Source organism: Artemia sp. Qi Xiang Cuo, chromosome 7 (assembly GCF_049724085.1).
Source record: "Artemia sp. Qi Xiang Cuo chromosome 7, ASM4972408v1, whole genome shotgun sequence".
NCBI lineage: Eukaryota > Metazoa > Arthropoda > Branchiopoda > Anostraca > Artemiidae > Artemia > Artemia sp. Qi Xiang Cuo.
In genome coordinates, this window is record NC_142800.1 from 59,840,438 (window position 1) to 59,865,603 (window position 25,166).

Below are 25,166 nucleotides of genomic sequence, written 5' to 3' on the forward strand. Positions count from 1 at the left end.
GCAGATGCCTGACACAACCTCTTGGACTGTGGGGGCTCTAATTTCTAAAACCCACGCAAATTCAACTGTTATACAGATCACTATTCCCAGGATTTCAATTCAGGGAAATTGCTGGAGTATGAAAAAGTAGCTTTAAGTCTTTAAGTGTGAAATTCTCAAGAAAATTACCATTTTGTGTACCTTGCGAGATTGTTTGGTTTGCATACTTTTCACCGGGAGGGGGGTGCTGAAAATTGGAAACCCTCCGTGAACTTCATTGATTGTACACACAGGCACACCATACTCAAAGCTCAAAGTTTAAGGAACGAGATGAAAAATATTTACAAAAATGAGGTCAGAGATTTTGAAAAGCGAGACTTGAGGCTCAAATATTTTGATTTTTGGGCTATTTCTTCTCATCACTTGTCTGCTGTTTGCGGGTCTTCTTCTTTGAAGGAACTTAATAAAAAAATTCCAGTGATTTCGTTTTCCCAGCTGCATAATAATCCATATTAATGTTGAATAATTAGAGAGAATGTTCTATCGTTTCTTACTACTGTATGATTGTTTTATTTCAAGCTACTTCGCACTTCTGTTGTGGGAGTCGGAAGAAGAACCGTAGCTGATATTGATTGTTCGGTTTCTGCGAACTTCTATGAAATTGAGTGCTCAAAGCTTCATTCTACGTATATCAGGTTAGCCACGTGGTTTTGTTTGACGATTGCTTCGCACTTGTTCCTCGGAGATGTCCTTGTAATTATGTAAAAGCCAGATGCTTTTACGACACAAATCCCGTCATTTGGCTTTATTTGTTCGATTTTTACAAGATAGGAGATGCCAGTTTTATTAAGCAAGAAAATGATGATTTCACAAAGGAATTCTGTTTTAGGAAAACCTACTTGGACGCAAAGGGAAATGAAGATGAAATTATTCGCTAATTTTAAATATGAGACCCCGTGCTGTTTGTATGTGCCAAGGCCCTGAAATTACCGAGGATAAAACTGAAAATGCTAAGATTAGAAAAGAAATGTAAGATTCTGTCTTATATTTACTTTTAGAGTAAAGTTGGATAAGGTTGATTCTACTGTATGTATCGTCATGCCCAAAGCAAAAGGTCGTGTCCGAGACTTTTCTGAAAATTATTTACATAGTTTCTGAAAGTGAATTAAAAAAAAAGATTTTTTCTGGCTAGTCTTTGTCTATTAGTTAAGTCATGCGTATCCACTTTAATGTAGTTACGAACAACATATTTCTACGCAATAAAGTGAAGCCGTAATACCCTGGTTTCGCCTATGTCACCAGAGCATCCCAGGGCACCAAGGAGGAGCCTCGACTAATCCCTGTGGTTTGCTGCGGCTTCCATATCCTCCAACTCGGGTTGGATGTGTAGGTCTGTGTTGATGCTGCGCTAGGTGTCTTGTAGTTGTGCTGTAGTATGTCCTTGGTAAACCAAAATTAAGCCACATTTCTAAGTGGCGCGCTGTAATCTTACACTTATAGAAATGAAATAAACATGAATGTAACAAAAATGTATAGCAAATTGTAGGTTTGGTTTTAGACAATGAAAAACTTATGATTCTACAGTGCGTAATACTTATTTAGTTCGATTTTAACTTGTTTATATGGTATTCAACGTTTACGGCCCTAAAAGAATTCTAAAGTATCTTTTTATAATTTTGCATAGGAAACCTATACTTCGACCAATAAATCAAGAAATGGTTCGTAGGTTTGTAATTTCCGAGGATGTAGTACACACAGTCACACTTCATGGACATTCGGTGGGTTTACCCCAGAGAATGGGATGGAGTGTGAAAAAAAAAAAGATACAGTTTCAGATCCAATTGCCCTATTTTCGTATATTTTTACGTAGTTTCTGGAGTGTGGGGCGGGGCGGGGGGGGGGAGCTAAATATAGGTTTCAAGGGGTACTGGCCTCCCTCATAATCTCCACTTAATAGGCATGCTCAGGAATACTCGTATATTGATTAAAACTATCCTGTTAGCGAGAACCTTTTCAACGTACAATCACGTGTGGGCAGGTCCAAACTGTATGGGAAGTAGGGGGGGGGGGGATAATGTTTTTTTGGGAGGAAATGTTACTTAATTTTTCCAAGGTGAAGGAATACTTCAGATTTATCTTAGAGGAATTTAAATCTCCGTCCTGCTTCTACTAATTTGTGAGAGAAATAATAGGCTCCTATTTTAGAACGTATTTACTCAAGAAATTATCATTAATATATTATTTAGATATTCCTGAATATTTTGATGAAATAAAAGAAAAAAGTATTTTAACTGAAGCAACTACCAAGATTAAAATTAAAATTTGCAGAAATTATACCCAATTGAAAAACTAAGTAGTTTGAATAAGCATTCATATGCACACGTAGGGTAAATAATTATAGTTTTCTTACGTTTCTCTTCAAGTTATTTACATTTTTTCATATTGCACTGGTTTCAGATAGAATAAAAGCATGGCTTTTCATAGATATTAATTAAAAAAACGAATTCACAACATAAATTTTTCAAAAAGAAGTAAAAACTCCATTAAACCAAAAATGAACAAAATAGAATCAAATAATCTACATAGCATACAACTACCACAAATTAGTATCAATAAATAAATGAAACCCAAAGCAAACAAAAATTAAAATAAATAACAGTGTCAAACTCAAAACTAGCAGAAATTAATATGAATAGGATTCTAAAACCTTATGCTTTCTAAAAGCCAGAATATAATTTGTACTTTACTGAACTAAAATGTGCATTGTCAGTTTAATATACATATGCTGATATTTATTCCTTAAAATCTTAATCAATTTTTGATTTTTTAAAGTTATAAAAATGAAAACATTTAAAAGAATTTTTTCAATAAAGTACAAATTATATTCTGGCTTTTAGAAAGCATAGGGTTTTAGAACCCTACTCATATTAATTTCTGCTCGTTTTGAGTTTGACCCTGTTATTTATTTTATTTATGGGTTTTGAGTTTTGGGTTTCATTTATTTATTGATACTGATTTGTGGTAGTTGTATGCTTTGTAGATTATTTGATTCATTTTGTTCATTTTTGGTTTAATGGAGTTCTTTACTTTTTTTTGAAAAGCTTATTTTGTGGAAAAAGTTTCTTTTAAATAAATTTCTGTTTGTTTTATATTGACAGTCTTTTTCAGGGAAAAAGACTGAGCCTTTTCTAAAGTTAAACAGCCATCCCTTCCATAAAAACCTTAAATATCCCCTGGGCATAACTTACAACCCTTGCACCTAATCTCTTGGGTTTGTTTCATCATAAATATCCTTGTTCTATTATATTTAGACCATGTTGAATAGAATGCCTCTTTCGAACTTTCTCTTAGATGCATTTCGGGACAATATGACGTGTGTGTCTGGGGGGGGGGGGGCAGCTGCCCACCGATTGCTTTGACTCTTAAAAAGAGCACTAGAGCGTCTGATTGCCATTCCAATGAGCCCCATCAGAAGTTTATATGTCCATGTTTTCTATAAAAACCTTATATGCCCCGAGGGCATAACTTACCACCCTTTCTTTGAGGGCTGGGGGGGATTTATTATCCTCAAAGACATAATTTCCAGACCTATCAAACACATTGAACAAAATTGCTGTATCAAAATTATGACCCAAAGTGTTTGGGGAAAAGATGGGCATGGCGGGGGGGGGGGCACTTGCCCTCTAATCACTTTCGAATAATAAGAAAAGCACTAGTCCTTAATTTCCAACTGAATAAGCCATTTTTGAAGCTTCTTCGACAAAACTTTCTGTAAAAACATTATATGCCCCAAGGGTTTAACTTACGACCCTTCTCATGAGGGCTATGGGGGGGGGAGGGGTGTCATCCTCAAAGACATAATTTCCGGACCTTTCAACTACGTTAAACAAAATAACCATATCAAACTGTTGATCGGAAATGTCTGGGGAAATGATGGGCGTCGGCGCCGGAGTGGGGGAAGGTATGATTCTCCCTCCGATTACTATCGACTATTAAAAAGGGCAATATCCGTCTCAATTTCCAATCTAATGAGTCCTTTTTGAAGTTTTTACAACAGCGCTTTCTATAAAAACCTCATATGCCGCCCGGCCATAACTTACAACCTTCGCTTTGAGGGCGGGGGGGGAGGTTTTGTCATATTCAAAGACATATTTTCCAGACCCTTCAACTATGATCAACAAAATGGCTATCTCAAAATTTCGATTGAATGTGTTCGGGGAAATGGTGGGCGTAAGAGGGGGGTTAGTTGCCCTCCAATCACTTTCTACTATTGAAAAGGGCACCAGCCCTTTGAATTTGCAATCGAATGTGCCCTTTTTGAAGTTTCTACGACAACGCTATCTATAAGAACCTTATATGGCCCCAGGGCATAACTTACAACCCTTGCTCTGAGGGGTGTTGGGGGTTTGTCATCCTCAAAGACAAAATTTCCAAAACTTTAAACTACGTTAAACAAAATGGCTATCACAAAGTTTTGATCGGATGTGTTGGGGAAATGGTGGCCGTAAGAGGGAGGTTAGTTGCTCTCCAATCACTTTCTACTATTAAAAAGTAAACTAGCCCTTTCAATTTCCAATCGAATGAGCGCTTTTTGAAGTTTATACGACAACGCTTTGTATAAAAACCTTATAAATGCCCCCAGGACATAACTTACAATCCTTAGCCTTTGGGCTGGGGGGCGGGGGTTGTCATCCTCAAATATCTAATTTCCAGAACTTTCAACTATGTTGAGCAAAATGGCTATCTCAAAATTTTAATTGGTTGTGTTTGGGGAAATGGTGGGCGTGAGAGGAGGGTTAGTTGCTCTCCAATCACTTTCGACTATTAAAAAGGGGACTAGCCCTTTCAGTTTCCAATTGAATGAGCCCCTTTTAAAGTTACTACGACAACGCTATCTATAAAAACCTTTTGTGTCCCCAGGGCATAACTTACAACCCTTGGCCTGAGGAGTGTGGGGGGTTTGTCATCCTCAAAGACATAATTTCCAGAATGTTCAACTACAATGAACAAAATGGCTATCTCAAAATTTTGATTGGGTGTGTTTGGGGAAATAGTTGGCGTGAGAGGGGGGTTAGTTGCTCTCCAATCACTTTCGACTATTAAAAGGGCACTAGCACTTTCAATTTCCGATCAAATGAGTCCTATTTGAAGTTTTTTCGACAACGCTTTTTATAAAAACCTTATATACCCCCAGGGTATAACTTACAACCCTTGCCCTGAGGGCTCTTGAGGGGGGTTATCAATCTCAGAGACCTAATTTCCAGAACTTTCAACTACGTTGAAAAAAATGGCTTTCTCAAAATTTGGATTGGATGTGTTTGGGGAAATGTTGCGCGTGAGAGGGGGGTTAGTTGCCCTCCAATCACTTTCGACTTTTAAAAAGGGCACTAGCCCTTTCAATTTCCAATTGAATGAGCCCTTTTTAAAGTTACTACGACAACGCTATCTATAAAAACCTTTTGTGCCCCCAGGGCATAAATTACAAACCTTGCCTTGAGGGGTGTGGGGGTTTGTCATACTAAAAGACCTAATTTCCAGAATGTTTAACTACGTTGAACAAAATGGCTATCTCAAAATTTTGATTGGGTGTGTTTGGGGAAATAGTTGGCGTGAGAGGGGGGTTAGTTGCTCTCCAATCACTTTCGATTATTAAAAGGGCACTAGCACTTTCAATTTCCAATCAAATGAGCCCTATTTGAAGTTTTTTCGACAACGCTTTCTGTAAAAAACCTTATATATCCCCAGGGTATAACTTACAACACTTGTCCTGAGGGCTCTTGAGGGGGCTATCAATCTCAGAGACCTAATTTCCCGAACTTTCAACTACGTTTAACAAAATGGCTATCTCAAAATTTTGATTGGATGTTTTTGAGGCAATGGTGGGCTTGAGAGGGGGTTGAGTTGCCCTCCAATTACATTTGACTATTAAAAAGGGCACTAGCCCTTTCAATTTCCAATTGAATGAGCCCTTTTTAAAGTTACGGCGACAACGCTATCTATAAAAACCTTTTGTGCCCCCAGGGGATAACTTACAAACCTTGCCCTGAGGGGTGTGGGGGGGTTTTATCCTCAAAGACATAATTTCCAGAACGTTCAACTACGTTGAACAAAATGGCTATCTCAAAATTTTGATTGGGCGTGTTTGGGTTAATAGTCGGCGTGAGAAGGGGGTTAGTTGCTCTCCTATCACTTTCGACTATTAAAAGCGGACTAGCACTTTCAATTTCGAATCAAATGAGTCCTTTTTGAAGTTTTCTTCAACAACGCTTTCTATAAAAACCTTATATGCCCCCAGGGTATAACTTACAACCCTTGCCGTGAGGACTCTGAGGGGGTTATCTATCTCAAAGACCTAATTTCCCGAACTTTCAACTACGTTTAAGAAAATGGCTATCTCAAAATTTTGATTGGATGTTTTTGAGGCAATGGTGGGCTTGAGAGGGGGTTGAGTTGCCCTCCAATTACTTTTGACTATTAAAAAGGGCACTAACCCTTTCAATTTGCAATTGAATGAGCCCTTTTTAAAGTTACGGCGACAACGCTATCTATAAAAAACCTTTTGTGCCCCCAAGGGATAACTTACAACCCTTGCCCTGAGGGGTGTGGGGGGTTTGTCATCCTCAAAGATATAATTTCCAGAACTTTCAACTATGTTGAACAAAATGGCTATTTCAAAATTTTGATTGAGCGTGTTTGGGTAAATAGTCGGCGTGAGAAGGGGGTTAGTTGCTCTCCAATCACTTTAGACTATTAAAAAGGGCACTAGCCCTTTCAATTTCCAATCAAAAGAGTCCTTTTTGAAGTTTTCTTCAACAATGCTTTCTATAAGAACCTTATATACCCCCAGGGCATAACTTACAACCCTTGCCGTGAGGACTCTGAGGGGGTTATCATTCTCAAAGACCTAATTTCCCGAACTTTCAACTACGTTGAACAAAATGGATATCTCTAAATTTTGATTATATGTTTTTGGGGAAATGATGGGCGTGAGAAAAGGGTTAGTTGCCCTCCAATCACTTTCAACAATTAAAAAGAGCACTAGCCCTTTCAGTTTCCGATCAAATGAGCCCATTCTGAAGTTTTTACGACAATGCTTTCTATAAAAATCTCATATACCCCCAGGGCATAACTTACAACCCTTTCCCTGAGGGCTGTGGGGGGGGGTGTCATCTTCTAAGACCTAATTTCCCAGAACTTTCGACTACTTGGAAAAAAATGGCTATCTCAAAATTTTTATTGGATATGTTAGGGTAAATGGTGGACGTGAGAGGGGTCTTAGTTGTCCTCCCACCACTTTCGAATATTAAAAAGGGCACTAGCACTTTGAATTTTCAATCAAATGAGCCCTTTTTGAAGTTTCTACGACAACGCGTTCTATACAAACCTTTTATTCCCCCAAGGCTTAACTTACAACCCTTGCCCTGAGGGCTTGCCCTTGAGCCTCTACAAACTGTCTTGAAAAGTATGTTTTAACTGGATACGCAGCCTTTTCTGTAGTATATGCGATCGGTAGTATTTTTACGTTTGTGTGAAATTGGGATATTTTGTCAATACAAGTTATAGCCTTGATTATAAGCTTTTTGTTTTCACTTGTATCTTCTAACGAATCATTTATAAAACAATAGACATTAGTACCATAGAAATCTTTCATGTCCTTGTCTGTTATTGTACTTATGGCTATTGTCTGGATTTATTCCAAGAGACTGCATGTTTATGTTCAATGACTCACTCATATGCAATTTTTTTTTCGATAAATATCCCATGACAGTATGCAAAAGTGAATCATAAACGCTATGTCTAAATAAGCTATAAAAAGCGGTATGCCAATTTTTTTGTGGAAGATAAAGGTGTTGTTTTCAGATGAATCCTGCCCGAGAGTAGGCATGCCGGACGCTAGAAAGACAGCCGGGGGGGGGAGAGGGGTCCAAATCCGGGAAGTCAAGGGGCATGGGCTATATAATAATCCCCCCTCCCAAACGACGCCATTGCCTATATCCATTGTTGCTCTATTTGTCTTAGTTTCAGTTCTGCCTTTAATACCGTTAAGTTTGATACTTGAAGCTCCCTAGAATTTTGTAGAAAGAATTTCACTTTTCTATGTTAAATTCGGGTACTTTTTGTGCAACATCTAGAAGGCCTCGAAATTTAGGTTTTGTCTTAGGAGCATATGATATGTCACTTGTCTATCGGTTTATGAAAGTTATTGTCATAAAAATCTCTTTGAAAGCTATTGTTTTCTTTTCTCGCCTTTAACATACAATTAAATGAGATGATTGAAATTCGTATGAGCGTTAGGGACGTACGCAGGGGGTGGGGAGGGGGGTGTTTGGGTTCGTCCACTCAACCCTAACTTATCCCGAATTTCTATCACTTCTTATTTAAATTTTGAACTAGCGCTTTTTTCATTATTCCCCTTCCCCTAAAAAAAATCCAGCGTATGTGCCTGGTAAACGTACTGATGTTTTAAGGATCTGTCCCTTTGTTCTTATATCACTCACTCTCCTCATATTGATAGCCATTAACTAGGATATTTTTCATCCCGATTCCCCCTGCCTCCGCCCCGAGGCTAACTTCGTCTGTTCTAAATTGTACCATGGCATCCACCTCCCCGCCCCGGCATGTCAATATGAATTGTTCTTTTGGTGCTCTTTTCCGAGAATGTTCGTCTTGAGTGCTTTTTTACATGGACCAAACCTATTATATTGCTACCTTCTACTGTAGTTAAAATTCATAAGAAACTTGGGCTGACCAATTCTTTTGTTAATAAAGTAGAAAAAAAAGCAATAGCAATTTCCCCATTAATTATAAACAAATTAGCTTAAAACCTCCGTTAAAACCGGAGCTGTCGCCTGAGGGTTGCGAGGGTCATTCAGCGAACGAGGACTATCTTTGAGGAAGATTCTTGCAAAGCTTTATGCAGCAGTTGCTCTCCCTAACCTGCTCTATGTATCGCCATTGTGGGATTGGTTCACCCAAAGTGATAGACTAAAACTCCGGTCAATCTATTGCAAGTATCTAAAGTTTTTACTTAGATATCCGCTCCGTGAAAGAAACACATTCATCCTGCGTTCCCAAAATATGGTTGACCCGACTGACATTATGCCATCCTCCGAAAGAAACGCCGAAAAAAGGGCAATGGAAACTTTGTGTGAATTTCTGCCCCTACACCTTATCTACGAGTGCGAATGAAGAAGTTGTTGTTTGAGTTTATTCTTTGGTGTTGAAGTATTTTGTTTTTCTTTTCTGCTTTTCCTTACTCCGCTTTCCTTTTTTTTTTTTGCATAATTCATAAAGTGTTTATGTAGAGCGTATATACAGCCAACTTGCCCAAGTTTAAACAATTTCTTTCAATAGATCCCATCATTATTTTTATTCATTTTATTTGGTTCTAAAGATACCTAGCAGTTTCTGTTTGTTTGTTTTCCAGAATGTATTTTATTCTCCTATCGCGCTTGTAGTAACCTGGGAAATAGAACTTTTGATATTATTTTTTTGGCCTATCTTGGATGGCTCAACAGTTACCCCTTGTGCAGATATCTGGTTTTTAGTAAAAAAAAAAGATATAAAACACATTTGTTTTGGTTTCCCATACAAATATATATATATATATATATATATATATATATATATATATATATATATATATATATATATATATATATATATATATATATATTATATATATATATATATATATATATATATATATATATATATATATATATATATATATATATATATATATATATATATATATATATATACAACACAAATATTGACGAAGACCACACTGCCTTTCCATATCAAACAAACACAACTTAAAAACAATCGGGAAATTTTTTTTCCAAGACGGTGCAATTTAAATCGGTGAATATTTCGACCCTATGTCCAAGGGCCGTCTTCAGCACAACATTAAAGAAAAATTATATATAAAAACAAACTTACATTAAAATACGAAGTTTAAACTAAAAATGCTATATAACTTCGTTGAAGTAAGGATACTGGGACTGTTTTAAAGGTTTTTTAAAAGCATTTTTAGTTTAAACTTCGTATTTTAATGTAAGTTTGTTTTTATATATATTTTTTCTTCAATGTTGTGCTGAAGACGGCCCTTGGACATAGGGCCGAAATATTCACCGATTTAGATTGCACTGTCTTGGAAAAAATTTGTTTGTTTGATATATATATATATATATATATATATATATATATATATATATATATATATATATATATATATATATATATATATATATATATATATATATATATATATATATATATATATATATATATTGTGTAACATAACAATTTTTTTTTTTTTTTTTAAGTACAGGGAATGTTTTTTTTTTACCGTGGGATGCTAAAGCTTGTTCTGACTGTTCTTAAGGCCAGTACAAATGGAATTTGTAAAAACAGCCAAAAAAGGAGAATTATAGAGGATAAATGACAAATCCTGATAATTGGGATTTGTTCGCTGGGGGAGGGTGTCAAGATCTGCCCTCTCTATTTCTCTCTTTTATACCTATTTGGTAGTAAAATGTGAAAGTTCAAATGTAAAAGGTGATGTTAATGGGAGTTAATACTTTTGATGGAGAAAGGAGTCATGGCTGTACGTCAGCGATTTCGTAAATCATGTTTTTACTTGCTTATTAGTATTTTTTTGAACAAGTAGCTATTTTTGTTAGATTTTTAATAAATATTTGTAATTTTTCCTTTCTGACTATTTTTTAATAAGTAGGTAAACGATCAGCGCATTCTGATTGCCTAGTTTTACCTGTTGATAGTTGAAATGCCTACCTTTATTATTATTCTAGTCGGTAATGGTAATGGCCGGTCTTGTTAATCATCCCGACCGAGAATTACTAGAATCAGTCGTTTGTAGTCTTTCTTTCCTCTTGTCATCTCGCTGGGTATCATTGCATCACATGTTCAAAATGAATGGGGTTAAAAATTTGTGGCTTGGAATTTGGTTAGATCCGTTATGTTAATATGCAGCCTGCAAGGTGACCGCAGGTCGAGTAAGACACTGTACATCCAAAAGGGCATGCTAGTGCTTAAGAAATTGTATTATTTAGCTGCAGATTGTTAACTATTCCTGCTTGGCCAATTTATATTTTGTTCCCTTGATGCTTACCCTACATAATATAGGGGCGTTGGGTGGAAATACCATTCCTCCTCAAATCCACCCAAGGACGATTTTAAAGAAACGTTGAAAGAATTAAAGCCGGGGATTAAAAGAGGCACTTACTTAATGCGTCAAATATTTAGGGGAATCGGATATAATGCATTTTTCAAAGTCCAGGGGAGTGGCCATTTTTTTCAATGAAAATACCAAAAAGATATTTTTCAAAATTTAAGTACATGGGAGGAGGCAAAAGATCTGGGGGGAATGCCCAATTGATGCCACTAAAATGTACCCTATAAAAATCAAGTGTTTGGTGTTATCCTGGTGTTTGACCCTTCTCCTGAAATATAAGAAACACAGAACGTTCAGTTTTTGCCTATATGACTGGCAAGACGCCCCTGTTGGTCATTAAATAAAAAAAACAAGTTTTTTAAACTGAAAGTAAGGAGCGACATTAAAACTTAAAACGAACAGAAATTATTCCGTATATGAAAGGGGCTGTCCCCTCCTCAACGCCTCGCTCTTTACGCTAAAGTTTTTTATTGTTTTAAAAAATAAAGTTGTGAGACAGAGTCAAACTTTAGCGTAAAGAGCGAGGCGTTGAGGAGGGGACAGCCCCTTTCATATACGGAATAATTTCTGTTCGTTTTAAGTTTTAATGTCGCTCCTTACTTTCAGTTTAAAAAACTTGTTTTTTTTATTTAATTTCTGAACGTTTTTTAGTTAATGCAGCTTTTATTTGCATAAAAATTTTACTTTTCTTTTGCTAAATGGATGTCTTTACAAATTAACTTACGTAACTAACTTCTATATTCGTATATTTTTCTTCTGGCAAAAAATACAAAGTTGCAGATTTTTGCAGATATGAGCTTGAAACCTATGTAATAGGGTTTTCTGATACGCTGAATCTGACGGTGTGATTTTCATTAAAATTCTTTCACTTGTAGGGGATGTTTCCCCCTCTTTAAAAAATCGAGTAAATTTTCTCAGGCTCGTAGCCTTTGATGAGTAATACTAAACTTAATAAAATTTATATATTTAGGATCAGCATTATAAACACATACTTTTGATACATTTATTGACATCAAAATTTCGTTTTTAAAAGTTTCGATTACTATTGAGCCGTATCGCTTGTTTTTTTATTGTTTTTTTTATTACGTATATGTTATTACTTATACGAAGGGGTTCTCCCCTTAGTCAATACCACGCTCTTTACGTTAAAAGTTAAAAAAAAATTTGATTCAGAAACCCCTGAGTCACAAAGGCCGTTTAATTAGAATAGATAGCTCTTTTGAAAGCACTAAAAAAAAACTGTAGCGTAAGGAGCGAGGTACTGACTTGGGGGAGAACCCCCTCACATGCGTTATAATTTCTGTTCGTTTTAAGTTCTAATATTCCTTCTTACATTTCAGTTGAAAAAACTTGTTTTTTTTTATTTAATTTCTGATCGTTTCTTAAATAATGCTTGGAAATCCGGCGCCCCCTTCATAGACATGTCCCTTCCCCCCAACAACCATCCTCCCCGAAACAATTCTCCAGAGTAACCCCCTCCTCTAGCCCCCCCTCTCCAGAAAAAATCCTTCCTGAAAATGGTTGTATACTTCCCAATAGCCAATAAATAATGCTGGCAAGTCCGGCGCCCCCTTCATGGCGATTTCCCTTCCCCCATGAAAACTTCCTTCATGAACAGATCCTCCAACATAACCACCGACCCACCCTTCCCTCCCACTACCAGAAAAAAAACCACCTGAAAACTTATGTATACTTCCCAAAAACCAATACTATATTTTAACATTGGGTAAAGTTCATAACTTTTAGCCCTCCCTCTGGGTACTTCTGGGTATTAAGTCACCCTAAAAGACATATTTATCGTATTTTCGACCATGTTGAACAAAATGGCAATCTCAAAATTTTTATTGGTTGACTTTGGAAAAAAAATAAGCATGGGTGGGGGCCTAGTTGCCCTCCATTTTTTTTGGTCATTTAAAAAGGGCACTAGAACTTTTAATTTCAGTTCCAATGAGCCCTCCCACGATATTCTAGGACCACTGGGTCGATACGATCACCCCTGGGTAAAAAAAAACCAAAAAAAACAACAAAAAAAAAACAAACAAACAAATAAACACGCATCCGTGATCTTTCTTCTGGCAAAAAATGGAAAATTCCACATTTTTGTAGATAGGAGCTTGAAACCTCTAGAGTAGGGTTCTCTGATACGCTGAATATGATGGTGTGATTTTCATCAAGGTTTTATAACTTTTAAGGGGTCTTTCCCCCTTTTTTCAAAAATCAGTCAAATTTTCTCAGGCGCGTAACTTTTGATGGGTAAGATTAAACTTAATGAAACTTATATATTTGAAATCAGAATTAAAATCTGATTCTTTTGATGTATCTATTGGTATCAAAATCCCGTTTTTTAGAGTTTCGGTTACCATTGAGCCGGGTCGCTCCTTACTTACAGTTCGTTACTACGAACTGTTTGATTCCTCAGCCTTGAATCTAACTGGCGAATTCATATCTAAAATATTTCAGAAAATACGGGGAAAACCACAAGTTTCTTAAAATTGTGGGGAGGGGTGGCAGAATTGCACCCTAGAGATTAGTGCTTGTAAAAGGATTTATAAGATGTGGGACTGGTCTGTTGTTGGCATTTTATTTTTCTAAGACCTTTGACGTTCCTGGTGATTTTGGTTCAAAACATACTGATTGTCCTGGTGGTATAAAATAAGCACACTATTATAGTGGCCTTTCAGAATCCAATCTTACCAAGTCCATATTATTTATTAAAGCGTCAAAGCATTTGATTGACTCTTTGCTTTACTAATTCATAGGGATTTGGCCTAATTTTGAAGATTGATATTAAAAATGACAGTAATGCTTTTACTTACGAACACTGACTATTCTTTTGAAGTCCAGTAGCAAACGCAGTGTCATGTCTATGATGATATTTGGCTTCCTTCCTCTCTCTTGTTTTCTCTTCTTCCGTCACTTTTCCTTCTGTCCTTTCATTTTTATTCTTTATTTTTCCTCATTGTCTATTTTTTTCCTTTATTTATGGGGTACCTCGCTTGATCTGGCACAGGTTCGTTTTTCTCAACATGGACTGAATATATTTATCACTAATTTTGTCAATTTATGTCTTCTTTTACGCCCCCACCCCCCAATATCACTCTCAGCAAGTATATTAGAAAAGGTAAGCAAGACTTGTCTAGGATTTTTGTGATATATTTTGTTGTTGTTGAACTTTCGTGGCAAATCATAGATGTAGTAATTCAGAGCCAATAAATTAATATGGATATAAAACCAGAGGAGTAGCTTAAAGGGGACAAGGGGATACACTGGTTCTTAGGTACAACATCAGTCAAAGGCGCCATTTAGATTTCATTTATGTAAGATAGGCCCACTTACATTTTAGTGGGGCGGGGAGGAGCAAAAGCTGATATTGCTCCTAGGTGTTTTAAAACATGCCTACGCCTGTGGATAGACCCCGAATGGGGATCTCTTTCCACGGTCCTAATTTGCTAGAGGAGGTATAAAGCCCGTTAGCAATTTCTTAGACCACACAATTTGACTAATAGTAAGATGAACATGAATGTATTGACGAATAACGGGTAAAACTTTTAATTAAGACAGAAAAAGTGAGAAAGTTTGGTTAATAGTTTGAACTGTTGTTTATATATCTGCATCTTTTCATTTTATTTAGTTGAAACCCCGTTTCTGTGGTCTCGACCTTTATCTTGTTTAAACAAAGTCGGGGTAAATTTAAAATTTTGAAGCTCAACAGCGTAGCTACTTGGAAGAACCTTGAAATAAAGAAAACTATTAACTGTTGCTATTTTAACATAGAATTAAAGTAGAGAATTATAATTGATTTTAGCCTAGTTTCGTTTAATCATTTTTTTTTAGGTCGTGAAGGCGTATGATCACGAGGAAGGATGTCATGTTGCAATAAAAATAATAAAAAATAAGAAGCCCTTCCTTAGTCAAGCGCAAATTGAAGTCAAACTTCTTGAAATGATGAACAAGGCAGATTTAGAAAATAAATATTACATAGGTAATTTTTTGCTATTTTCCTTGAAATAAAAATTGCCATCGGTACTAGATCAATTCACATAGAATAGCATCTTCAATATTAGCCGTGTTTTCAGGCTCAGCGGGTTCGAACACGGGTTGTTCTCGTCTAGTTTCAAGTTTCTAGTTTTTCGTGTAGTCTCAACGGGTTCGAAGTTTCAACCCCGTTTTTTCCGCGAGAACCCAATTTGTTAAAACGCTTGATGCACTAGACGAGAACAACCCTTGTTCAAACCCACAGAGCCATTAACAACTTGTTTTCGAACACGGGTTGTTCTCGTCTAATGCATCAAGTGTTTTCACAAAGTGGGTTCTTGAGGAAAACACGGGATTGAAACTTCGAACCCGCCGAAACTAGTCAAAAAACTAGAAACTTGAACCTAGACGAGAACAACCCAATTTCGAGCCCGCTGAGCCTGAAAACGCGGTTATTATGTCTTGGTCAATGCAGGGTTGCCACCCGGTGAAAAAAAACACTAGATTTTAGTAATTTTTGGTTGATCTTTTGATTTTCTTCAATAATCTAGTGATTTATGTGCTGATTTAGTGATTTTTTCTTTTGGCAATATAAAAAATCACTAGGGGTGGCAACCCTGTAATGGTGTATTTGAAACTTACCGAAAATGTGCAGTCTGGTGGGTATTTATCCAAGGACGGGATTTGCAGGGCCTTCGTGCTCCTCAAAGTTTTAGCTCTAAAATATATTTTGTTGATTATTCAGGCGAAATTGCCCCGGTACATATTTCTTTGTGCATTTCTCCACAGTGACTACTTTTTTTTCTGTTAATCCTCTGTTTTATTTTAACTCGTCTTTTCTTCTGAGCTGTGAATCTGTGAATTTTCTAATTAGAAAACACAGCTGTTTCACTCAGCCGTGCATACTATTACCTGCACACAGAGGAAGTGTGGCATTTTATGTGCATAGGAAGAAATATGTAAGGGATCCAGGTACGTAAAAGGAGTGGGTTTTGTAGAAGAAGGTGGTGGCTCAAGTTTACTTACTTTTGTTACATAATCATAAATGGACGGTTCGTCTTGCCCTTAAAGAAACGAAACGTAAATATAATTAAACTTCCATACAACTATCAATATTCTGTTGCTGCTATTTTACTATTACTTCAATAATTAACAAAATAAATTTTTTTACGGGTAAAGTGCGACTAAAAATTGGAACAGAAAAAAAAATACCAGGTACCAGAGAAGACATGGCACCTACTGGAGAAACTCATTGAGAATAAAAGAATAAACATTTTCCAACTTAAAAGCTGGAAAACCAATGGCGAGTAATGATCTGGCAAAACTTATTTTCTTTCAGCTTTTTGTTCGAACAGGGAATTCCCCGCTTGTGCAGAACTATATCACTGACATTTCATACTTCATTATTTATAAATAATCTATGTCAATCTTGTGTTACAGGTTTGCGTGATAGAAAACACTAACTTTTTTTGCCGATTCAGTACTGGATTCTTAGTTTGTAAATTCTTCGGCTTATCTGTCTATCATCTAAGTAAATATGTGATCGTATTCAATTAAGTAAAAGATGGACTTCTCCTTTAACTTTTTAGCAACTTTTTGTAAATAAGTAAAATTTGCCTTGGCCCTGAGTCGAAACGAAGTTTCCACCTATTGGCGGCTGATGAAAAAGATGATCGAAAGACTGAACCCACATATGTTTGCACGAGGAATATCGTACTAAGGAAGATTGAACCAATGGAAGGCTCCCCTGGAATACTATGAAGGTTGATAATTCTTATAGCTTGAAGGCCCATGTGGGGCGTTATGATCTACGACTCAACCACTCTTTCTGCATAGCTTGACAGATTATCAATTTTCGCAATTTTCTGTTTATGTAAATTTGTGCGGGTGTACTGCTCCTGAGTGCAACCTCCTGAGGCTGCTATTCACCTAGAAAAAAAAAAAAAAATCGACGCTATTCGTTTGGAACACGCCCATTATCAAAGATCTTATAGTTCTTTTGACCTTTTAAATTTTTACAGATCTTTATTTTCCAATAACAGCGTTTGCTTCGGAGAAGGGGAGAAATGAAGTGACGCTCACCAGCAATGTAGAATTATTAAGATAATAATAGCTTCTAATTTAACAGCAATTTTTACGATTGAGTTGTTTTTTCGAAAGTACTCAGTCTGGGTTTTGATAGAAGGTAAATTTGACTCTGAATACCCAGACCTCACTCACCAGCCTCTGTTTCTAATACCGAGTTGGATCGATTTTCCAAGGTCAGGAAATTCTGTCTAGCCATGAATTTTGGCTTTGCCGGCCTCTGCTAATAGCAAAAATTAACGTCTTAGCTTATAGGATTCGCTAGCAGAAGCGCGTAAACGGTCATTTAATTCGTATCTGAGAATCGGTGATAACCCAAAACTATTTGAAAACTATTGTATGGTACTATGGGTGGCATTGTATCGTATGTATTTTAGAGAACACCAAAGGAAAGCTCGATTATTTATGCTCTCTTTTTCCTTTTCAGTTCGATTGAAGCGTCATTTTATGTGGCACAATCACTTATGTCTCGTATTTGAGCTACTTTCTTACAACCTGTACGACCTGCTTAGAAACACCAATTTCCGTGGCGTTTCATTAAATTTGACGCGAAAATTTGCTCAGCAGTTGTGCACCGCCCTGTTGTTCTTAGCGACTCCTGAGCTGTCAATAATACATTGTGATTTGAAGCCAGAGAATATTTTGCTATGTAACCCGAAGAGATCTGCAATTAAGATTGTCGATTTTGGAAGCTCCTGTCAGCTTGGACAAAGAGTAACTTAATTCTATCTTTCACTCTCTTTCTCTCTCTTTCTCGTTTTAAACTAAGTTTAGGTTCTAAGTTTCTATGAATGCATCCAATATCTAATCTGATATATAAGTGTTGATTTTTGCTGCACTCTGCGTGATTGCTAGATGTCTGCAGAAATTTAGTGTAAATTAGTTAAATGATAGTAGAAAATTTTCATACTTTGAAGTATCTCTGGCCTTTAAAAATAGCCAGTAAGCTATAGGCCTATCGAAATAGCTTATTCCTTGTTTTTTTCTGTTATATTAAGACGATACTGGCACAATAGTAAGACGTTCAACCACCTGCAAACGCTGTTGCTTTTCAGATAAATATTGAATTTTATATGAGCACATAAAAAAGGTGGAAGATTTTTCGGGGTCAGGGTAGGGACCAAGAAGAGCAATTGCAATTTGAGTCGTAGTTTTCCTGGTAGGTAGGATCATTTGGACTAGTCTTCGTCTAGGGGGTTTACAGCTATGACAGCAAGTTGGGGATCTCTTAGAGTAAATCCTTTTAAGCTCATAAATATTTTAGCCCATTAGATATATTCTGTGCAGTGTGACAAAGCTGAATAACCTCACTGCTGTAGGCATAGCCATATCTAGATTTTTTCGGGTAGGAACTGCTCTTCCGACTTATTTATATTAATTTAAGAAAAGACTGCACAGGATATAATAGATATTAATGGGATCGATGTAATTTGCCTTAAGAATGTAAAATGCCTCAAAACAAGGGGCTTCAACCTTTTGATTGCTCGACACCCTTAATTGTTTGTCCATCTGTTCCCACTTCACTACTTTGTTAAAATGAACATCACAAATCCTTATATCGTTTCCCTTCAAGGCCAAATATGACATTCATGATAAAATATGTATTTAGAGGTTGAATACTCTACCCCAGGATTTAATATCAGAATCTCCACATAATATGCGTACCCCCTAATCCCTGTTAAACCCCCTTCCTATTAATGATTTTAAATAAATGAGACTAGAACAATGCCAGAATAAAAATCTGGACTGACTTTAATATAGGTGAAGTTTCAAAACTTTTTGGTTGGATTGCCAAATTTTTTTCAATGGGACAATTCCATTTGGTTTTTCCATGATTCATCTATAGAGACCGGTTGCTTCCGGTCACACAAAATTCACCATCTTATATTAGACGAGAAATAATGCTGACAGTTGTACACTTGTTTTTCCTGGAAACCATAAAAAAGAGGAGATTCTTTCCGTCAAATTCTTTGGAAATCTTGAGCTTGCTCCAGGAATTGGATACTTTGGTATGAGAATCCCTCTTTTCCCCCATTTGAACACCGAAAGGTATATCTCACATATTACCTATTGATGTTTGTTGCCAGACTGGTACAAAGGAATGTATATCAGGGGGAGTGGAAAATCCAAAAAAAGAGAAAAAGATACATTGAGGCCAATTGTGAGAAATAAAAGCCAAATCGTAGGGAGAATCGTAAGGATCTTCATATTTCGGGAGGGGGCACAGACATGGGCGTAGGCAGCATATTGTCTGGGGGGGCAGTCGATAGTGTGATGGAGGACCTTTTATTAACTGCTTTTCCAACCATCTGCTTTTTCAGCCATATCTAATGTAAATTTAAAGGTGTAGGGGGCCGCTGCCCTTCCCCTGCCTCCCCCTCCCTACGCCCACGAGCACAGGCTCGAATGCCCAACCCTCTGTACGTACCTGCTTACTGTTACTCTGTACGTACAATACAACTGTCCAATTTAGTGGCAGAGACTGCAAATAATGCACGAAATCTTTGAGTGTTGCATTAAAAAAAATGTATTCCCTTGTGCTGCGGGAAAGGGGTTTAAGATCCTGATTAGGAGGAAAGTGAATCAATTCGAGCTCAGCCACTGATCTCATCCCAAAAATGGTTTGTACACACGGATAAGTATCCGGTGGGGTCCTTCATTCTTTTTTTCTTGGATATTTTCTAAACTAGTGTTGTACAAAACATTTTAAGTTTATTGCTTGTCATTTAGATATTTATAAAGTTTTAATGAAAGATTTCTTATGAAAGTTCCCATTTTCTGCTTTCACTGTGCTTTTTTCTTAAGTTTTTTTTTTCTAAGTCACATAGCTGTTATTTCTCTTTCATCATAATACTAAAGGCTTAGGCTTGATATCAACAAAGATACAGGTCGTAGTGAAATATACCATTTAACTTCTTTATTGAAATATCCCTGACCTCTACATTCAAACCAAATCACATGCATCCCTCCTCATTCCATAATTTTTAAAGTTGCTCCTGAAGCCCTATACCCTCTCTTGTGTTAGTGCCAGCGTTCCCTCTTGGATGAATATATTTTTCTAGTTTTAAAAACATTCCTTACTATACGTGGTAGTAAATGAGATATAGTGTGAAGAGGTATTTGAGAGATATGGATTAGAATGTGGGTCGTGTGAAGAGTGAATGTAAATATTTGAATGAGTTACAGAAAGAAGTGCATGGAGAAAAGAGAGGCTTGATAAAAGATGGGTGGCGAGTATAGCGGGGGATGAGTGTTTAGTAAGTGTTGAAGGGTCTGGATGGTATCTCAGGCTAGCGATGGGGAATAAAAATAGATTTTGTAATTTTGGTAATGTTTTTGTTGATGCCATGGGATTTACATATAATTAAATTTCTCAGTTTTGTATTGCCATGGGCCTACTAGGGCTTTTACATCAATCAAAGTTATTGTTATTGCAGTCACAAATTAATTTCTTTTCTAAGAAATGTTGATGTGTTATCAGACGCTTATTGACCGTGTTTATTTACTTTAAAAGTCACTTGTCTTTTCATTTCTCTTTCTTCAAGAAAATAAGCCTTTTTTTTTGTGTAACATATTTGAGGTGCGCGTATACATGATCAAAGACACTGACTTGTCAGACAAAGAGGGGACGAACAGATACTATTCCTTGAAAATCAAAGACATAAAATTTTATAACTTTCGGAGTAAATAAAGTACTCCTGGCAAATAGGCATCTTTAGAACTGGCAACAACATGTCCTTGTAATAGACAAAATTAGTGTACAAAAAACAGGCTATAAACTTTGAGGAGCCTATTTATATGCTTGTATTCTGATCACTCTCTATTTTCTTACAGATATATCAGTACATTCAGTCGAGGTTTTACCGATCACCAGAAGTCCTATTGGGGATACCATACGATTTGGCCATTGATATGTGGTCGCTAGGTTGTATACTTGTCGAAATGCACACCGGTGAACCGCTTTTCTCGGGGACCAATGAGGTATGAAAGGATCTTAGATTCTTTTAGTGGCTTGTTCATTTATTGATGTCTTTTTTGGTTAGGCTGCCTGTCTATACTTCACCAAAAATGAATACGTTAGGAAATTGTTAACTTCTTGACATTTTGTTAATGCTCGTTATGGATTGGCGAATTTTTTACTGCTTGAGGTAATGTCTCTGTTTAGCCGAATTGATCTGAATAAAACTCGGAATCTCCTTTTTCGCGCTTGGAGTAAATAAAAAAAGTGTATTTTTTTACCTTGGCAAATACCTGTTTAGGGGGGGGGGGGGCTGTAGCAAATATATTATTCGATGTTCACTGAAATAATTTTATAGAGACTATCCTCTATATACAGCAGCTTCATTAGCAGTCTTCTACGAGTCTGTCCCATTTGTATGTCTTTGAAAGGTTGTTCATACCCCAAGATCTTGTTTTAATCTCTACCAGATATCCAACTCAAGATGGCTGTTGTGACCAGGTTGAAACGTTCTAAAGGTAGTGAGCTGATGCCAACATTGAGTGTGGTTGAGGGGTTCTCTATGGCGTTTTATCATTGCAGAGAGCACATCTGCTTAACTAAATCGTCTTCTTACTTCTTCACTCGATATTCTCAATTAAAAGCTATTGATGGGGAGGATATATCAAAGACTTATGGAGCTTCATAGCTTCAAGGAACTCTGATTAAAGAACTGCTAATGAGCACATGCTGCACCGAAGTAATAAATTTTGACTCGCTGCAGTGGTGTAAACTGTTGTTATTGGTAATTTAATTTTTTTAGTTTGGAAAGGGATATTGAAGTAAAAAAAAAAGAAAGAAAAACAGCAAAACTATTTTCTGATTAGGATAATCCGATATTTCTTTGAAGTTTTCGGACTTCTTCTGAATTTATTGCTGAGTTATGCAACACTCTGGGCTTTAAAGAAACCTATGCTAGAAAACCAACAGACTTCCTCAGAGATGTCATGGATTTATTTTCAGTTCTGCAACAGTCCTGTTAGTGACTATATCCCATTAAGTTGTAGAAATAGAGTTTTCAGAAGAATTTTTTGGATCTTAAGTATAGAAGTTTAGGAAATAGTCATGATTTTTGAGTACTTTATAGCGACTTGAATCATACCTCCTGAATTGGAAAGGATGGATTGTAATTTTCCATATGCAGACTATTGGTCCGCGTAGCACAGACACCGATCACCTGTTGCTCCACCTTTGACCGGGGGTGTTGTGCCTGGTCACCTGAAGCTTCCTTTGTTTTCCCCCTAGATCTCTCCAAATACCCATTTGGAACTGGTTCGACTCTGCCTGAGGTTACACCGCTGAGTCACACCGCTGACTCCTGTCCCTAACCAACAAATCAACAACGCCAGGATTCAAACACCTGCCAATCACTCGTAATATTAGAACTCTTTTATTTTATTGATCAAGCTATTTGTTGTGGCATGATAATAAATAACCTTAATAGTATGCTTATATGAGAATGCTCACACAGAAGGAGAGTGTGACAATCACTGGTATAATTTCGCGAAAATTTAGGGGTGGGGGCCAAATTTTATTCTTCAATATCAAAGGAGGGGGGGGGGGGCAAATTGTTCTTTTTTTTCCAAAAAGGCATTTTTCGGTGAAAACATCCCAAAAAAGTACTTTTCAAAAATCTTGGGGGGGGGGATCAGGGGAAACAGATTCTCCCCAATTGACTCCACTGGTGGCAAGAATAGACTGGGTTACTAGTTAGTTTTGAACTTGATCGGTTTTAGCTGATGCTACCTTCCCCCCTCCCCTAACCAAAATCTGAACCAGAACCCATTTTAAAATTTATTTGTTCATCATAGAACGGCAGTATGGTCTAAGAAAAGAATATCTAATCTAAGGTGTTACGTCGAAAATACCTGTATGCGCCCCTGGCTAGTGATCTTTTCTTCATCTAACTTTGAACAGAAATCCAGATAATTCCTATTTCCCTAACTTCTTTAATTTTAGACTTTTGGAACAAGGTAAGATGTTTTGCCGACGTTAAAAGACTGCTGAATTTTGCATACAATTTTTACTCGTGTTCCTAAGCGGGATTTTATTGATCCGGTTCCCAGTTAGACTAGGAACTTGTCTGCAAAGGAGTAAAATATTATTTATGGGGGTGGAATATTATTCATTTCTACTTTTGTCTCTCTTAAAGGAACTACTTGTTTTTTTTTTTTTTTTTTTTTTTTTAAATAATATAATAGCAAAACGGAACAAAAAATGGGCGTTGTGTGGGAAAAAAGTAGCTAGGCTACATTAATTTTATTGAAAACTACTTTATTTTTTATTTTTTTGGGGTAATATAAGTTGGATCAATAATGGCTCAATAATCATAAATACTTCCTTCAGCCTTTCAAAGATAAAAGTACTCAAATGCGCATGCACTTTTCAGCTTTTTGAGAATCAACAGATTAAATCATAACACGGAATAAAGTATTAAGTTTTTGAAAGGCTATAGGAAAGATCTATTCTTAAACCTATGGTATCATGGGCTTTTGTCAACAGGTAGTTGGCAAAATCATGCACATGCTGATAAAAAACCATAGCCTAATATCATCGATAACTATTGTAATATTTTCCTGTGTGACAGCTAAAGAAATGACGTTGTTCTTTGAACTTTTTACCTGAGATTATGATATTTGTGTGCTCTCTTTCGATATTGCAACAACCTTAGAGCTTGGCATAAAGGTTTATTCTGAAAACTTACAACTCCATGGAATTGATGGCTGTCTAGGTTACTTTGTGCCCTTGGGGGTTTAAAAAAACAAACAAACAATTTTACCCTCCGTGCAGTTTTCGATGAGTTAACTTCCAGTGAATTTCTATTAAAGGCTAGGGTTTCTCAGTGCAGTTGTCCTTCGACCCATACCCTTTCTGGTATATATCAACGACATTGGGGACAATCGGACTAACCTTCTACGCAGTTTTGCTAAGGATACTATGGTCCATGCAGCTGTCCACAAACATGGCGACCTTGTACACTATTCCCTATCCCTACAGCAGATCTCCTGGAGATAGAAAAGTAATCTAATGCCTGGCTTGCCAGTTTCAGTGTATGCAATACTAAGGAGCGGCTGATCACCTATTGATCACAGGTCTTGTTTCGACATCCCGACTTGAGCAAGCTGTCAAGAAAATTGATAAACTTTGTCTGTTGGGCATTCATGTCTCCTCGGACCTTTCTGAGGGTGTACATCTGGATCGGGTTCGATCATACTACTTGAAAAAGGTGGGTATGATTCTTTTTTTCCAAGAACTTGTGACCGTCCAGATCGACTGCTTCTCTGTATAAGTCATGCATTAGGCCTGTTGGGGAATATGGTGCCTGTACTTGCCAGGACTCCTAAAACCTTGCTTCCAAAAGTACGCTCTTCCGCCCCTAGAAATTTCCTAGGGTTGGTGGCGCCTGAGGGAAAAATTAAATACAACGCCCCTCTCCCGACTCAAATACTAGCAAAAAAAAAAGCCGCGAAGTGAAACATCTGATCAAAATAGGCAACCCCCCAGCCGGGTTTTTTTCGTAAATGGAATACCTTTTTGTAAAGAAAAAATTATTTCATTTTTGTTCTCGGCGGGGAGTAAGGTATTCCTGATGAAATCAATACAAGAAAAATGAGTTTTTTTGTAAGATTTTTCCATGGAAGGTAAGATTGAATAAGAATTCGTATTTTTTAAAAGGAATTTCAGAAACGTAGAATCACTGAGTCTCTGCTGTCATGGTCTTGAGCAAGAATTTAAAAGTAGAGATATTAATAATTATATTTAGACGAATAGTCACACATTTGTATCGCTTCCGGTTTCCTCAGCTTTTTTTTTTAGCAACCACAAAAATGTAAAAACTATTCTATTTACTCATTTTGTGGTTTTTCGCAATTATTTACCATCGCGAATTGCTTCAAATTACGAGTAGTTTCCAATCATGGCTAATTTAAT

General features: G+C 36.8%; 1 protein-coding gene across 1 annotated transcript in view; it reads left to right on the plus strand.

The window, feature by feature from the left end:
* The window catches only part of LOC148950514 (serine/threonine-protein kinase minibrain-like), an 82,559-nt gene that overhangs the window by 43,934 nt on the left and 13,459 nt on the right, over nt 1-25,166 (plus strand). Inside the window, exons 5-7 of the mRNA XM_089091640.1 lie at nt 15,014-15,161; nt 17,667-17,953; nt 21,074-21,220. Of these exons, the coding sequence (XP_088947766.1) occupies nt 15,014-15,161; nt 17,667-17,953; nt 21,074-21,220 (582 nt within the window). The remainder of the gene's footprint in view (nt 1-15,013; nt 15,162-17,666; nt 17,954-21,073; nt 21,221-25,166) is intronic.